Source organism: Epinephelus moara, chromosome 6, assembly GCF_006386435.1.
Source record: "Epinephelus moara isolate mb chromosome 6, YSFRI_EMoa_1.0, whole genome shotgun sequence".
NCBI lineage: Eukaryota > Metazoa > Chordata > Actinopteri > Perciformes > Serranidae > Epinephelus > Epinephelus moara.
The window spans coordinates 13,151,761-13,168,469 of NC_065511.1; the positions used below are offsets into that span (position 1 = coordinate 13,151,761).

A 16,709-nucleotide genomic window follows, 5' to 3' on the forward strand; every position below is an offset into this window, starting at 1 on the left:
TCTGGCTCTGGCTTTGGCCTGGTTTGTGGAAAAGCCAGCATTCTTCCTGGAAACAGCCACAACCCCTACTCTGGAGCAATCCGGCTACACCAGTATGTGTGTGTGTCAGTTTTTTCCAGGACTCATGAGTGTACATAAAACAGCCTAGATGTCCTACACCACTGTGACTGCTGCTGGTGAACCAGTGGGCATGAGTCATAACATAAACATTGAACTTGTGTGTCAGGAGCTCACAGTAACCCTTAGGGGCTAAGGATACAGTTCAAATGTCTTTGGGGAACAGTTAAGAACTCCAATGAGACAGAAAGACACATGGAGCACATACGGGACTTTCATTTACAACAGATTTTATTTATGTGCAGCATTGGGACTGTGAAAACACATCCGGTCCTGTGCTGGGAGTTTATTTATACCCCTTGTGACCTCCATTAGGAATTTCTCAGCTCTTCTTGGGCCCTATAGTATACAGTGACATCAGCAGTTTACCTTAAGATGCTGATGGATGTAGTGCATGTGGCACTTTATGACTCTGGTCTTTGTATGCACTTAAAGTAATTATTATGCCACAGAAACACAGTTCTTAGTCAAATAAACAAATCTGATTGCAGTTACATGTTAAAAGTTTCTTTACTCATTTTTTTTTCCAGACTGTGACTCAATTTAGTTTTCCTTTCTGGAGCTGACCAATCTTTTAGTCTTGTTCAGTTAGTGCCGTCACCAACCAAAAAGCTAACTTTAGTAGCACACAGTTTTGGTACAAAAACTTTAATATATGTATCTTAATTTACAGCAGTAGTTTAATCTGTTGAGCAATTTGCTTATTGACTTTCCTCTTGAGAGTTAGAGAAGAAGAGATGGATACCACTCTCAATATGAAGCTATAGCTAGTTAGCTTACGTTAGCGTAAAGACCGGAAAGATCCAAAGGAAACAAAGTCTTGGCCGGGCACAGTGGGTTTTTTTTTTTTTAGCGTCATCACCATGAGGTTGCAAACGTCAGTGACTGCAGTACGAGTCACCGCGCCTACACGTGTCCCTCAGTAAAACCACAGCCTGTCAAGTTTAGACTCTAGATACAACATTCTAGTAGGTGAATTGTTTAACTTCATACAGAACCTGGTAAGCTGTTTTTCCCCTGTCTTAATGCTAAGCTCAAATAAGCTAAGCTAAGATAAATTAAGCTAACGGGCTGTTGGCAGTGGCTTCATACAGGACAGGATAGGAGAGTGGTAACAGTTTTCTCATTTAGCTCTCAGCAAGAACGCAAATAAGCCTATTTCCTCAACCTATTCCTTTAACACCTTTAAATATAAAGGTATACTACGCATGAATTGTTCGTTATTGCTTGTAAACATAACATTAAAATTTGGCCTCCCATCACTGCTTGTACATACACTGCTAGCTACCATTGTAAGAACATTCCATTTCTTGCAGTGGAAATGCAGATACTTTTGCAAGCTAACGTAACTTAGCTTACCACTGGCACCTACCTGGTGCAAGCCAGCTCCCTGTCGCTCTTCATCCCCATCCTCTCCCTCAGTGCTTACCAGCAAACGTGAAAGTCAACAAGCTCTGTCTGTTTGGTGATTTGCCTCTCTATATTTGCATTTTCTCCACTCTGGGTCTGCAATTTTCCTATCTTCCTCTTGCATGTGTGCTGTTACTAACTGGTTGCTACTGCAGCTCTGTCCATTCTGAGGTTAAAGGATATGAAGACAAATATATTGTATTAAATTTCAGATATTATTAATACGGTCCTGGAAGTCCTAAATTCTTAGATCAAATTATATTACATATTGCAAATTGTTTACCTCAGGTCAAAAAGTTGATGTTAGCTGTAAAAAGACTCTACCCAGGTCATCCAAAAATGCTGCTTTGTGAGTGATTGTGGGTCAGAGCAACATGTGAGGAGATCAGAGAGCTTCCTGTATGGTCCCAGGTCAGAGGGCAGTGTCCTGTAAAAGGAGAACACAGCATATTTAGGTCACTTTCCCTTTTAAATGTGACCTGGGAACAGCTCAGCTGTGCCCTGCTGTAAATTGTCACATGCTAAATTGACTGGCGACAGTAGGTGCGTGTGTCAGCTGGACTCGACTGCTCCTTTGACCACACATAAAAACATAATTCTGTGATCGTAAGATTCGTAACACAATCAGGGTTTATTGTTTGTGGTTTTATTGTATTTAAACACATCCTTCTTCATGTAAGTTATGGAGCTGAGAGTTTGTTATACTGGTAGATTGTTAGGTTGGTTTGAGAAAGCCCAGGGCAAATAGAACAACTAATAATTATAATATCTTATTTGTCTCTGTTGCTTCAGGGCTGCAATAAAACTGCCAAGAAATACGATCACAGTCACATAAACCAACACAACCTGATGATTCTGCTTGTGTGTGAAAACCAGAAATATAAACAATGACTCACTCAGGACAAATGTCAGATACTGGTGTGGTAGACAGATAAGAACTTTTTTATAGAGGCACAAGAAAAGAATCAGGTTTTAGATAGTGTAATAGTAAATAATAAACAGGTATGCATCACTGGATCACTGGTATGTTGTTGTTAAATCCACAGGCCGGCTGGAAAAACATTAACCCCTGAAGATAATTAAGAATTAATAAATAACAGGCCTCCGTATTGATGGTTTAGTGTCGGACATGATACATTCACCATAAATGCATCAAAGGACAAAGAACACGAGCAAAGTGAGAGTAATGTTGAATTACCTGTCTGGTATCTTTTACCCTGGCCATTAAATAGGGGCGGGGCAGGGCCAAACTGTCCGACTTTCATCTGTAGGAAAGTGGTTCCTGTTTCTTTTTTAAGTCCCCTCACACCAGCTGGCATGGTGTGTCTGGAACACAGAGGGCCATCGTGGGGATCCTCTGTCGGGCTCTGAATGGCAGCATTATGGAACTGGGAGCAAAGGGATTATCTGCATGAGATGGCGTCATACGGAGAAAGATGCAGATACTTGTACAGTAAGATGTGTTGTGCAGGTGAGTGGAGAGACCTGATGTACAGTAAGGACCGGGTGGGGAGGAGTTAGTTTGTTGTTCTATAGTGCTATCAGCATGGTGGAACCACATGGTTACTACTGCCAGAGCAGTAATTTAATTTCAGTCCTGAGGGGGGCGCTGTCCCACCACATTACACAGCATAGGAAGAGAATAGAACAGAGGTCTTGGACAGTGGGTTGAAGTTGTCTCAAGTGAAAAATAAAGCTAGAAAACTCCTCTCCTTTATACATTTTGCAACATAAAGAAGAGATTCACCTCTGGCTGCTGTAATAAATCCCACACATCTTATGCAATGTATATATTTCAACCATCAACATGCACTTAGGCATGCCTGTGTTATGCGATGGGAGGTAACATACCTATGGGAGCTGTCTTATTAAAGTCAAGCTTTGAGGTGTGTTTACACACGTCTGAAGATGATAAGAAGTAGGTGTAATGTCAAAGAAATTCAGTCCCGTAGATTGGTTACAGGTTGCAGTAAAAGTCTGTTCAAAGGATACAAGACGTTAGAGTTTGAAGCAAAACCTTGTAATACTGTTTTTTTTTTGTAAATGAGTAACTCCAATAAATATGAAGTGGTCATTATGGTCTGCTCTGGGTGGCATTATCTCTATGAACTAGCTTAAAAGCAGCATGTCCACCCTGATAAAGTCAGGTGTTATCTAAGAACGGTTGGGAGTGAGATATATCGGCTATACAGAACAATGCATTCTTCTGTTGCATGACCACCAGTCTAATCAAGTATGACTGAATATGGTAACCTCCTCTGATCTTTCTTATATTGCATAATTCTATAGTAGATAGTGACAGAACATCAATGTGCAAATAAGTACTTTGATAAAGCCAATTGTTGTTTTGCTGCTGGGTAAAATGATGTCCTATACAGCACAAATTGTATTTGAATCACTAGCTACAGTTTGTGAATGTGTTCTTTTGTTCATGGTTATTTCTCTGATGAAGTTTTTCTATCGACCAGAGTGTTGTTTAAGTAGTTATAACAACTTAATCTCATTTCTACATTCTTATGTATTCATGGGCATGTTTGTATTTTCACTCAGTGTAATATTCCCATGAAATCCCTTTAGAAAAGCACTGTATTTTGATGTCAGATTATCATAGCATGCTCACAATGTTATTGGGAGAAACGTAGTGTCATAGTTGCAGTATCTACTGGGGAAGAAGTTTGGGCGTGGTTGTGCTCTGGCTCCATCTAGTGGTGAGAACAACGTATTGCCTTCTGCCAGTGGGTGAGAGCAGCATGTTGGGTGGAGGACGGTGTTTTCCTTTCCACGTCAAATCGGTCAGTCACAGGAGACTCCCCTCTGTCTCTGTGTATAAAATTACCGCCGTGAGTAAGAGTCAGTCACAGCTACCACTGCATATGCTTCTGTGTGTTTACAGCTGTTGTCATAGAAACGTTGCTCAAGTTCCCCTTTTTTCCACATTTACAGGGGTAAGATAGCGTATGGAAATACCTCAAGTCATAATAACGGATTAACAGAACACGAGGGAAAAGGGGAACCTTCAGTATCTGCTGCCAGTTTAGCTAATAAGGGTCGATGTTTCTTAAAGGTTCCTGTATCACTTTGAGACAATCCAGTGATCTCTGTGCAGTTTGTTAGTAATAAAGGTTGGAGGCCACATATCATTTACTCTTGTGATGAAATTGGGAAGCTTTTTGTGTAATTTTAGGCCCTAAAATCAGGTTTTACATTTATTAAAGTAATAATCCACAACATTTTCATAGACAAAAAAATCACTTTTGCTGCACTTTATCACGGATTCATTGATGTTTGGTTAAGAGCTGGAACAGCTGATTAACTCATTAGTCTATTTATAGAAAATGAATGGGCTATTATTGTGTTGATTAATTAGTTAATGAGTCATACAGACAGAGACAAAGGCAGCACAAATATTTAGTGTTTTTTAAAGGTATTATTTCACTAAGGAGTGAAGTAAAAAAAAAAAAAATTAACCCTTTGAAACCTGGAGCGACATCAGTTTTCTTGTGCTGCTTTCAGATGCCCTTTCCAAGTATTTGAACCTTTAGCAAATTGGTGTGATTTCTTTCAAAAAACGTGGAAAAAAGGCAGTAAGCAAATTTGTAAGAAATGTCCCACAAATTGCAAAAAATAAAATAAAAAAATTGATTTAGACTTTTTTTTTAATAAACTGGGGAAAAAAGAGAAAAGTTAGGGAAAAGTTATATGTATAATCATTATTATTACATATTTAAAATTATGTTACAGAATTATGCTACAGAAATATCTTGTTTGTTTGTTTTCTAACTTTTTTAATAATTTTCTTGTTTTTAATTTTCTCTTTTTTATTATTATTTTTTGCATATTTTTGGGGTCTTCTTCTCATGCTTTTGAAAGAAATCAAGCCAGTTTGCTCAAGTTTTAAATGGTTAAGAAAAAGTTGGTTATCATAATTATATCAGAACCCACAGTCAAGATCATTTCATATTTATAGCTCTGAAAATGCTGTTTTGAATATTACAATATGACAATTAAAATCACAGTTATCTGGTCACACTACACCACTAATACAGCTCTAAGTATTTGCTTACTTATACTTTATTCAGGGACTGCACTTTATAAACTGTGATGAATGATAGTGCAACTTGTGCTCTAATTCAAAGAATAAACATAATGCAATTTACTGTTTTTACTTATATTTTGGCAAATTGGCTTTGGACTAATTTTGAGTTATTCGACGTCTACATCTGAGATGGCACATTTCGTTGCTCTTACCTGCAGAGGGAGACACATACAGCTTTAAACATTCACCTCAGTGCCAGTCAGGCTGCAGCTAACCTCAGCTATTTCCCCGTCGTCCTGTTTGAATTTGCCAAATTAAACATTATCAACTGACACAATCCCAGATGTTGGGTTTTCCATGCAGGCCTCTGAAGCTCAGCACTGAGCTATTTTCAAACTCAGCTGCCGTGGCTAATCCCGAGTGCCTGTTGAGTCTGGGTTAAACTCACTTTGCAGCTTCATCATTGGATCTAATTCTGACAACATTATCTAAAGTCTGCTGACAGGTTTAGGATCCTTGTGGATTATAACTGGGCCGTGCATCATGGCACAGCTATGACACACATCCTGCGAATAGATTGAAGAAGTCATTTAGTCTCCCCTTCACAGAGCATGATTAGAAATACACCGCATCTCACCTGATTTATTAAACACAGTTAACGGCTCATTTAACACAATTATATTTAATAGCATGGCCTCAGTGCTTTCATTAGCTTTGCTTGACTGAAAAAACACACTTGATTGTGTATTTTCAGGGAGTCTGTGTTTTGTGTTTGAGTGTTTGTGTTTTAGTTTTAAAAATGATGAACCATTTATTAATGTCACATTGAAAAGGACTTTAAATTTGTAAAATGTGACGCACCACATGCCAGAGTCTTTGAGTCATTCACAGCTGCAATAATACTGTTATTGATCTTTATGAATCTTTAAAAGACAGTCATGCTGCTAAAGATATTTTTCTACACGGCGTGGCGCTGTGTTGTTTTTGCTCAGCTGGCTTTGTATGTTAAGCACAGCAGAAATCTGATCCTGCGTGTGCTGTGATTCAGGTGGCAGCTATTCTGCCCTGCCTCCTCTTCCTCTCCTTACTCCTCCTTTGCCTTGTCCTCCTCCTCCTCCTTCTCCTCCTCCTCCTTTTTACTGAACAACCTAGGTGATAATCCAGGGTGTGTTTAGGCTGCTCCTACTTTTATCAGCATTCCTTTCCCTGTGGGGTGTGGTGCTCCAGATATCGCAATAAATGCTCACACTTTTACCTGAACTGGCCATGTGAGGCTGAGGGGGGTTAAAGAGAGGGATGACTAAAATGGGAGAAGGAAATAGAGAAGAGAGGGTGAGCAAATCCCTTCTGGAGCTTTTTCATCCTCTACAATGAAAGGTGTTGTCCACCCTGCCTCTGTCTAAACCCTCAAATTTGCTCTGCGGTTCAGCACTTTCAAAAACCATAATGACATATTCTTAGAATTCCTTTGTCCTCTAATGTGTTTGCTTTTTTGGGGTCTAGAGTCCCCAGTGCTTAAATACAGGTTGTTCTAAATGGCTGCAAGCTCAACCATGTGTTTGTCAGTATTAGAAGCGTACATGCTTTATGAGCTGTATGTGGAACACAGTGTACTTTATATAGCTGTAGTCTGATGTATTGATTTTAGCGTTTGTTATTGCCAGCTCCATATTAAATGCCTATGAATGTGTTCAACAGAGTTTTTTTTCACTGTACCTTCGCCGCAGTAATACAAATAAACAGGTTGGCTGGAAATTATGTAATAGGCAGAAATGAGGGATTAGAAATACGGATACATTTTAACTTACTTTTAGACATTTGTATGATCTTTAAAAGCATTGATTTCTTCTTGGCACAAACAACAAATATAGCAACAGCAAAGTGTTTATGGGGGATGTGGTTTGCAGAGCCGCAAGTGCTGGTGTGGGATAGAACCGACCCATGATGTTGGTGGTCAGATTTGTTTATGGTAATTATACCAAACCATTTTCACAATGATACAGTATCTTGTTTGGTAACAAGATTGAGAGTCTGCAGGGCTCCACGCTAGAGGCTCTGTGAGACTGCATTCATGCACTGCGGTGCTCTGAGCTAAATGCTAACACTAGGAATCTGACTTACTCACTGAGAAAATATGCTGATGTTTACCATGTTTGCCTAGCATCTTATTTTAGCACGTTAGCATTTGCTAGTTACCAACAAAGTAGAGCTGACGCATGAAGGGACTTTCTTTAGTTTTGTAGGTATTAAACCAAAGTATCAGTCATATACAAGTGGTGGATTGACCAAGAAACCAGCTGCCATAGAGTGGTACAGGAATGAGTCCATGAGTTAGCATTTTAGCACTCCTGGTCCCCTCATTTTAAAGTCAGTGGGATTTTTGAATGGGTTTTGGTTAAATGCCTGCAATAAAGTCTGTGGCTTAAGCTAAAGAGACTTTCATGTTTTGTTCTACAGCATAAAATACAACAGTAAATACCCAACTTGTGAATTTTAAAGCTATTAGGTGTCTTAAAAAAGGCAGTTGCTAACAAGTGGCTAAATGAGACTGCAGATCCCGCCAAACATGGCTTCACAGCCTCGTTGTGGCGGTGACGTTAGCTTCGTGGTGTAGTTCATAATAGCATGACGTTAGCTTTTTACTTCTGGCAACTGCATTTACCCTTTAAAAATATCATAAAATGTTGTTTGCCACAGAGCATGTTTTCAGCAATAATCTGAAATCCAATGGAAAAATCCCATTGGCTTTTTGAAGAGGGAACAAGGGCGACGATTAAGGCTGCATCGGTCTACAAAAAAACGTCTTTGCTGTAGCACTCTATTTTCATCTCTAGTCACTTGCATGGCTAAAAAAAATTGCCACCCCCAAAATTACTGAAATAGACAAGTACAAACGAACAAACCTTTAGCATGGGAAGTTTAGAAAGGATTTAATAAACATGATAGATATTCTAATTACCGAAACCCAACCTTCGTCTAAATATACCCAGCAAGCATTCAGCATGTAAATAGTCAGTAATGCATGTTGCATCAGCTAATGCAGTCCATTGTGTCATAGTCAACATGTCTGCTGTGTAATGCAAGATGACTGTGGTAAGAGAAAACCCAACTTCCCTGTCACTTTCATCCCAAAAAAATGATCGAACCTCAACCTTGTCATTCAGAAAGAAAACCCTTTCTCCACTTATTTTCACCGAGCTCTCTCCGCTCGTATAAAAAGCCCAAAGTGTTCCATCTGGTTTTGATGAAGCCAGATGAGGGAGCAGTGTAATAAGCATGTTGAGACCTTAATGATATGTCTTCCTTTTTTTTTTGATGGAAAGATCTCATGACTAAGATGTTCCACACTTTCTGCATCCTCGCCTGTTCCCACTTGGGTCCCCTGTTAGTGTTTCCCATGGGGTTTAGAAATCCAGCTCTAGTAGGTGTTGGTACATGTTCCACTGCCAGAACGTCACAGAGTTTTCAGTTACAGTCTTCTGTTGCCTCTGCATCTCAGATTACCTGGAAAACCATTAGCATTTAGTTTGATTTAATTACATTCAATTATATGCAATGATATTCTGTTTTGTTCTATTCTACACTGTAAATCGTCCATGAAAGACTTTTATAGAAAATCTTGATAGACCTTTTATGGTTCTCATTCATTAAATCCTGATATGTTACAACTATTTGAATCAAATTACTGCATGTGTAGTTTCTGACTGTATCAAAGCTTTTCAATTTTTTTTTACAATAAATTCTGTATTCAGTGTGATTCCTCTCCTTTCCCTGAGTTAATTGCCTACCCACATACCACTCCTTAATTCCTTAGCCTGCCTAGACATTGTATGGAACTACAAAGGTGTGTCTCCGAAATTTGCTAACGTGGCGCGAAATGAGTCAACACTCTCGCACACCCACACGGACACACTTACACTGACACATTAAGTGCCTTCATGTTCATACAGGTTTGTGTTTAATACCCAGCATTCTGGAAGAAAAAGTAGTTTTAGATTCCTGATAAAGTGATGTCAGTCAGGGTGGGGGAATGGGATATATAACCTTACCTTAGGGATAGAGGGGCAGGATTTAGCAGAGGTAGGACACACCCTGCCCTCCAGTTTAGCTGTCAGCATGTACATAGCCGACCATTATGGAGGGACTTTGTGTAAATAAGACCCAGATTTTTTTTGATAAGCTCAGAAACTGTGTGCTGGAGTGAAAGTTTAAAGCAAGACTATGTAAGCTTTTTAAAGCACAGATATGTAGCTCTTGGTGTGGTATGACCAGTAGCGTGTGGTGGCTAACGCTAGCTAAGCAAACTTTAATATGTCACTTTGTGTAATCTGACATTACTGAATCACTGTACTGACTCTATGACTCCTTTTTACACTACTGATTGAAGCATGTATCATTATCCAGTGATTGGAACTTGTTGCCACAGGTGAGCAAAAGGCACATGAGGTTGCATAAACAGAAATATGACAGATGAATGGCCAAAAATTCCTGCTGTCATTTAGATTTATTGACAGATTGATCCACTGTTTTTTGTCTCTCTTTCTGCAGATTTATTTATTTTTTTTGTAGCCAGGGTGTAATCCTGGAAATATGCTTAGAATTTTCTATCAGGGAAACCCAGAGTAATAATATTAAATAGTGTTCAAGTAATGCCTGTTTTATTGCATTTGGTGTTCTGCCTACACCTCTGTAGGAAAAAAAAGTGTGGATAACAGGAAGTGATGCATTTGATGTTCCCTAATTTGTTAGAATTAGAGACCACAGAGCAGGAAATGTGTAGATAGGCTTAGAAACAACGGTGACTGTGACTGAAAAGCTAAAAAAAGCCAGCTAAGGTGACTAAAACTAACTGGACATATACTTGAATAAAGAACTGATTAATGCATTGCAACACTGACCTAAAGACAGATATAGGCAGATGCCAAAATAAATAAGGGTATTTTTAACACAGTCATGATGCTTTGCTGCGTGTGTTGATTTCTTACAACAGTTAGTCTTTAAACACAGCATGCTCAAACACCTAGTTATAAGCTGCTATCTTTTCAGTAAATCAGTGATGTTCAGGGTGTGGTTAGTCATCACTGTCTGGAATCCATAGCAGCCCTTCCCAAAACTGTTACACCCCCCATCTCTTCTCTTTTTTTGGTCACAATGAGTAACCTCGAATGTGAGAATGCTTGAGGAATGCTGTGAATAAGTAATGATTAACCATGAGGATGTGTGTTTGTGTTTGTTTGTATGTAAGTGTGTGATTGAGAAGCTTTTTACCTTTTTAGGCTCTTGTTGGATATCTATGTTACTTTTGGGTATATTGTTCATTAAAGTTTTATTCAGTGCAATCTGAAGTATAAAAATACTCAGCACAGTCTTTTTATGATTTTTTACGATCCCCAGTGACTCAGCTTGTGTGTGCATTTTCTTGCGCAAACGATTAAGTGATAGTACATGCAGGTTACCACACCTCGTCCTTCCCCGCCTTGGCGGAGCAAAGCAAAGAGGAAGGGGTGTGTTCAGGGCCCTGCCCACCATGTCCTCTACACACTAGCGCCACTAAATACACACTTGCTCATCACACACAAGGACAGGCCCAGACTTCATAGCCCACAGGCACCATTTGCTATGAAAGGAATAGAGTGAGCGGGAGGAAAAGAAAAAGACAGAGAAGAGAAAAAAAAACATAAGGAGGAAAAAGAAGGGCAGAGTCGAAACCCAATGAGGGAGTGAGGAGGTTGAGAGGCGAGAAGGGGAGAGAAATCATAGGTTTGTGAAGTGCTGAGTGGATTGTGGCCACAGGACTGCATACTCTGGGACCAATCACTGGCCAGAGGGACAGATAGGAGCGAGAAAAGAAGAAGTTGCAATCGGGGGGAAACCCGCCAAGGATATTTTATCATTAGGACTGTTATCCCAGGTGCTGACAAACCGTGACAATGAACTCCCAGTCGCAGAGGTACAGGAATTTTTCCTCCGACAGCATGGGCAGAGAGAGGATGCCCTCAGACGAAGGCTATTACCAAGGGATGCTGAAAGCTATGGACGGGAGGAAAGGTACCAGTATGGTGGCAGTAGTGGAAAATAACTTAATTGCAAGCCTTGATCTTGATCTATTTGTTGCCATATGTGTGAGACGCCGCTGGGCAAGAATTAAGTGTTTTTCCATGAAGGGGTGAAAAAAGAGTTTAATGTAACTTCATCATTGGGTAATGTTCAGGTTGTAGACTTCTCTGTCTGTAAGATCTGAAAGAGGTCTGTGTGGTGAGGCTTCATTGGTTAGCTTGTTGTATAATGCATGATTTTGTACATCAGTAGGCTCGTGTCAGATTCCAAAGGTGGTGGTATCCATGGTTTTGCCACAGGCAGCTTTGAATGAAGTTAAATAATCTGCATTAATCCCAGATTACATGTCAAATGACAGACATGCAGTTATTCTGATTGGACTGTACTGTCCAGTGTCTCTCCACACTGTGACTTAAAGGAGGATACTCCCCTTTTCTAATGCATCAGCAGCTTCCTCACTTCGTATTGGTCAGCAAAGCCCATTCACAATATTGTTGTGTGGCATGCTTGTGTTTTGGGGTGAGTCACTGTAGTTACAGTCTGTTTGCATTCAGTTGTGCTGTAGCATGGATGAATATGTTTTCTTCCCTTTTTCAAGTTAGTTTTGTTCCTCTTTTTCCCCCTGAAACTCTCCAAACATATTTTTTACAGGTCAAAATTTAAATATTACACAAACTGATTATTCAATAAATAAAATAAAAAATAAAATTTTATTATGCAGTGGTATACAGGGGTGGACATTATCAAAACACTTTGAAGCAACCAGTGTGATTGTGTGTTTGGGTGTCTCTTGTTCCTCATGCAGCACTAGTATCAGCCTCAAGAACCATTGACCAGTGGTGGACAAAGTATTCAAGTTTTTAACTTAAGTGGAAGTAGCAGTTAAACAATGGTACTATCCCCTACATGTACCTAAAGTACTCATCATGCAGGGATGATTAACCCTAGGGTATTGTTATTAATTACATTATTGCAGTAGCGATGCATTGATGTGTAAGTATCTGGTTAAAGTGGAGCAAATTTTGATGAAACTGTTGGATCTCTTGGATCGATTTCATCTATATCATCAAGTTAATTATATGTTGCATTTAAAATGTTAATCTGCAAAGTAACTAGTAATAATAGCTGTCAAATCATGGATAAAAAGTACCTTTCCCTCTGAAATGTAATTAAATATAAGTATAAATCAGCCTAAAATGAAAATAAAGTACCTTAAAGTTATACTCTAGAGCAGGACTTAAGTACATGTACTTTGCTACAGTACAGTGTTTTTGGTTGTAAACTCCACACCCTACTAAAAACCTGTTTGCGTCTCGTGACATTTGATATTTAAAGTTCTCTCAGCCCCTATCCACCCACATACACTTCACTTATAAAGAGCAGTGACTCCGCAAAGAGTTGCAGCAGTTGAAACAGGATTAGGTAACGTGGTGTGAACAGAATTCAGAGACCCAACAGGTCAAGGTGCAACTCCTTTGGGAAGCTGCTTTAATCATGAATGTGTGTGTGTCACCAATCATCACATTTCCACTTTAGGTGACTTTTGCCTCCTTGACAGGAAGTAGAGCTGTGGAGGTCACATAGGAAAGCCCAGGCCCCCATTGGTTTAATGATAAATGAGGAGGTTAAAGGTCTGTGGTGTGTATGTAAGGTTTCCATGGAAACACAGTTCCATAACACATTGGCAGGAGTTGTTGAGAAAGCAAGTGTAGCCTCTAGGCGCCTATTTTGTCTAATGCTGAATCATAGCCCCTTGCTTTTCATTGCTGGGTGTGGTAGCATATGACAGAGAGTTAGATCACTCCCTTTAAACTGATAACACGAGATATTGTGTTGGGGTCCATAGTTCATTCTGGCATGATGTGGATGGGTTATTTCCTGTGTGAGTCAGTAAAGGTCCGTCAAAAGACATAAAGTGACATTGAGTAAAGAGATTCCCAAATCTGTCTGATTGGTGCCAAAGTGCCACTGTCGCTGTGTGAAATGAAGACTGTTCAGTAAACCACAACCTTTAGATCAGGAGGGTTCATATGGCCGAAAACACCAATGCATCCACTGTGTTCATGATAAAAGTTGCAGTGCCACACCTTGTGGTTTTACCTGGACTCCAATAGGAACGTGGGTGTTCTTAGTTTTGTTGTCTTAGTAGGTGTGTTCCTTGCCAAGATCTTGTTGTTTCTTGTTGGAAAATTGCACTCTTCAATAGTTTTGCCATGTCTTGTAGTAACCATGCAGCGTGTCTTCTCATACCACATTTGGCCTTTACAATGGAATCCTTTCAGTCCAAGAGCCTGCCCGGTCAGTGGTGTCATAGAGACAGACGAGACCTTGCAAATACAATGTTTCCGAGACAATAGGGGCGCATCTGCCGACAGTGAATGTTCTCTGATGCGGTCTGACTCAGATGCAGGCATGCACAGTCAGGCAATTTTTCAGCCAGTGATGAATGTGTTTGTCCTACAGAAATCAAACATGTATGGTATCTTGGGGATTTCCTTGTTTCCTTTCTTGCTTCTAACTGCTATACACCCATCATTTCTATTTTTTCTTTGTTTTACTTGTCTGATGTTTAACTGTGGTTTCTTTCTTTGCAGATGAACGAGATCGAGTACAGAAAAAGACCTTCACAAAATGGGTGAACAAGCACTTGATGAAGGTAAAGACATTCACTCATTGCTCTTGTTTCTTAAGGCACATTATTGCTCACATTCCTGCTCGCACATGCCAACAATTTCATGTTCCATATTCACTTTCACACAAACATGTTACGCTCGTGCAAAATAAGCGGAAGTCTACCAAAAAGTGTCCGCAAATGTCACTTTCTCTGAACCTCATGGACATGTGGTTGAATGCATTCTTACGTAACAACCACAGTGGGTATCAAAGGGTACAACTCCCTGCTTGTGGTCCAGGTTTGAATAATACAAGTGGCAAACAGCAGATGTTCTCTCAGTGAATCATTGTACTGATTCGCCTTTAGCCACATGATGCTATGCTGAGTGTTTGATAATTGTTGCAACCTTTTGGTACAGGTTCCAGATTAAGTATGAAACCCATGTACTGCAATGACAGATGCAAGTAGTTGGACTTGGTTTATATTTGTGTTGGCAAGAATTTTGATGTAGTGTTAATATTTTACACTCTGCATAATGATGGGTGATTAAAACTATAATCACAGAGATAATGTCTGCAGAATTAAGATAGGAGAGTTTATGAGATGACGTCAGTTTAAATATTGGAGGACCTGATAACCTCTAACAACAAAATGCCAAATTGTTTTGACTGCAGAGTCTCATCAGATTCCCAGAATGCAATCTTATGTTGTGGGTTACTTTGAGTGAAAGGCCATCATTGTCTCAAATACAATCCATCCCTCACCTGTGCTTTAGAAGCAACCCTGTGGAAATTACAATATGTCCGACACCTCGCCCCCGACTCACATCACACACATTACCTAGTCCATTATTGTCTGACATTGACGGGGAGGCTTACCAGAAGTCTAGTCTGTCATCAGCTGAGAGATTGTTTACACCATCCATCAGCTCTCGTCCACTCTCGCCTACCTCACTCTCTATTTTCAAACTGCGACCTGAAAGCCCTCCAATGCATCACACAGTCAGGGAGGTAAACAGGTCAGAATGGGGGTAAAGTCAAACAGGCCATACTCTTCACTCTGGAGTTGCTCATTAGGAGTGAAAAATTAGTCCCCGTAACACAATACTACCCCTCCCAGAGAGCAGTAAAATATCCCCGCTTGTGCCACTTTTCTTCCAGGAAACTGCCATTGGCAGCAATGCATTTACAGCCTTATGACATTAAGTGCTTGCACATTATTTGTATATTCGCTCCTCAGACACAGGGCCATTCATTTTTTTTAAACGGAACAAGAGGGAAAAAATAAGCACAAAGAGAGTGTTTTCCTTTCCATGAATGTGAACGAATTCTGCTACCACAGCATGGGAACACACTGCAGTTTGTCTTAAGTGTTCAATGTGAATTTTGGAGGGTGAGTCACAGACATCTGGACTCGCTTAGCTCCTTCTGAAAAGGCAAATTCTGGTCTCGGCCCAGAGCCCATGGTGGTTAAGGCCAACAGTAGCACATGTGCTGCGCAGACTCCAGGGTCTGCGTTCATGCCCGGCCCTACACTGACAGACATGCACTGATGCATGTGAAGTTGCATAAGTATTAACATCGATGTGGCTGTTGTCAAAACATTGTTTAAGAATAAGCTGTATAACATAAACATGAGTGATTTTCTCAAAAGTTTAAAGATTTGCACATCGATATTCATATTAAAATGTAAATGTAAAACTGACTAAGAAAAGCATCTAATAATACAGTCACCTTATAAAAATGCCAATGAAGAAAAAGGCACATTTGGTTAGGAAAGTGATAACTCTGTGGCTGAATGTGCAAGACTGCTCCTCTAAGGTTAAACTGATGTTAAACTGATTTAATGGCTTAATGGTTGGCTTGACGAGAGCAGACTACAGCTCGGGTGCAGCAATGAAAAGCTGCAAAGGGCCACTGAGTGGTTTCCCCTGCTCAATAAATCTTTTTATACTATGGAACATCGCGCCAGCTGCAGAACAAAAACCTGTCCCCAGCACAGTCTTACAAACTACGTTTCATTGGATTTAAAAACTACAGTTGTGCATAATGAAAGGATCACCTTGAGGTTTTGAAGGAATTGCACAAGATGATGTAAACGTTACATAAAACTCGAAGCATGTTTAGTGTTTTGTTTCCAGACAGTCGTGTGGAGAGCTGGGATGAGGGGCTGTCAGCCATGTGTGCTAATGATATTTACCTTGAGAAGTTTACAGAGCAGCTCTTTTTGACTATGAGAGGGCAATTTGTAGCATGACACTTACCTCTCAGCTGCAACAGTGTGGCAAATCACACGGAGCAGTCTCAAGTAATGGAGGGGTGGTGATAGATGGCTCTTGAACACACACTGAGGACACACACTGCAAGACAATCACAAAATTAAAAATGTAATCAAAGGAAATTAACATTTATGTTTGATTAAGATGTTTCAAGTTTTATTTAAATGTGTGTAACTCAGTATACAGATATTTCTATT

General features: G+C 39.9%; 1 protein-coding gene across 24 annotated transcripts in view; it reads left to right on the forward strand.

The window, feature by feature from the left end:
* LOC126392072 (plectin-like) overlaps positions 1-16,709 on the forward strand; it is a 161,105-nt gene that overhangs the window by 107,839 nt on the left and 36,557 nt on the right. For 19 of the 24 annotated variants that reach the window (XM_050047205.1, XM_050047206.1, XM_050047207.1 and 16 more), the window contains exon 2: positions 14,215-14,276. In XM_050047205.1, the coding sequence (XP_049903162.1) occupies positions 14,215-14,276 (62 nt within the window). Of the gene's footprint in view, positions 1-2,854; positions 2,999-11,098; positions 11,612-14,214; positions 14,277-16,709 lie in introns of those variants that run through there. The other 5 variants (XM_050047211.1, XM_050047215.1, XM_050047209.1 and 2 more) reach the window with 3 other exon arrangements.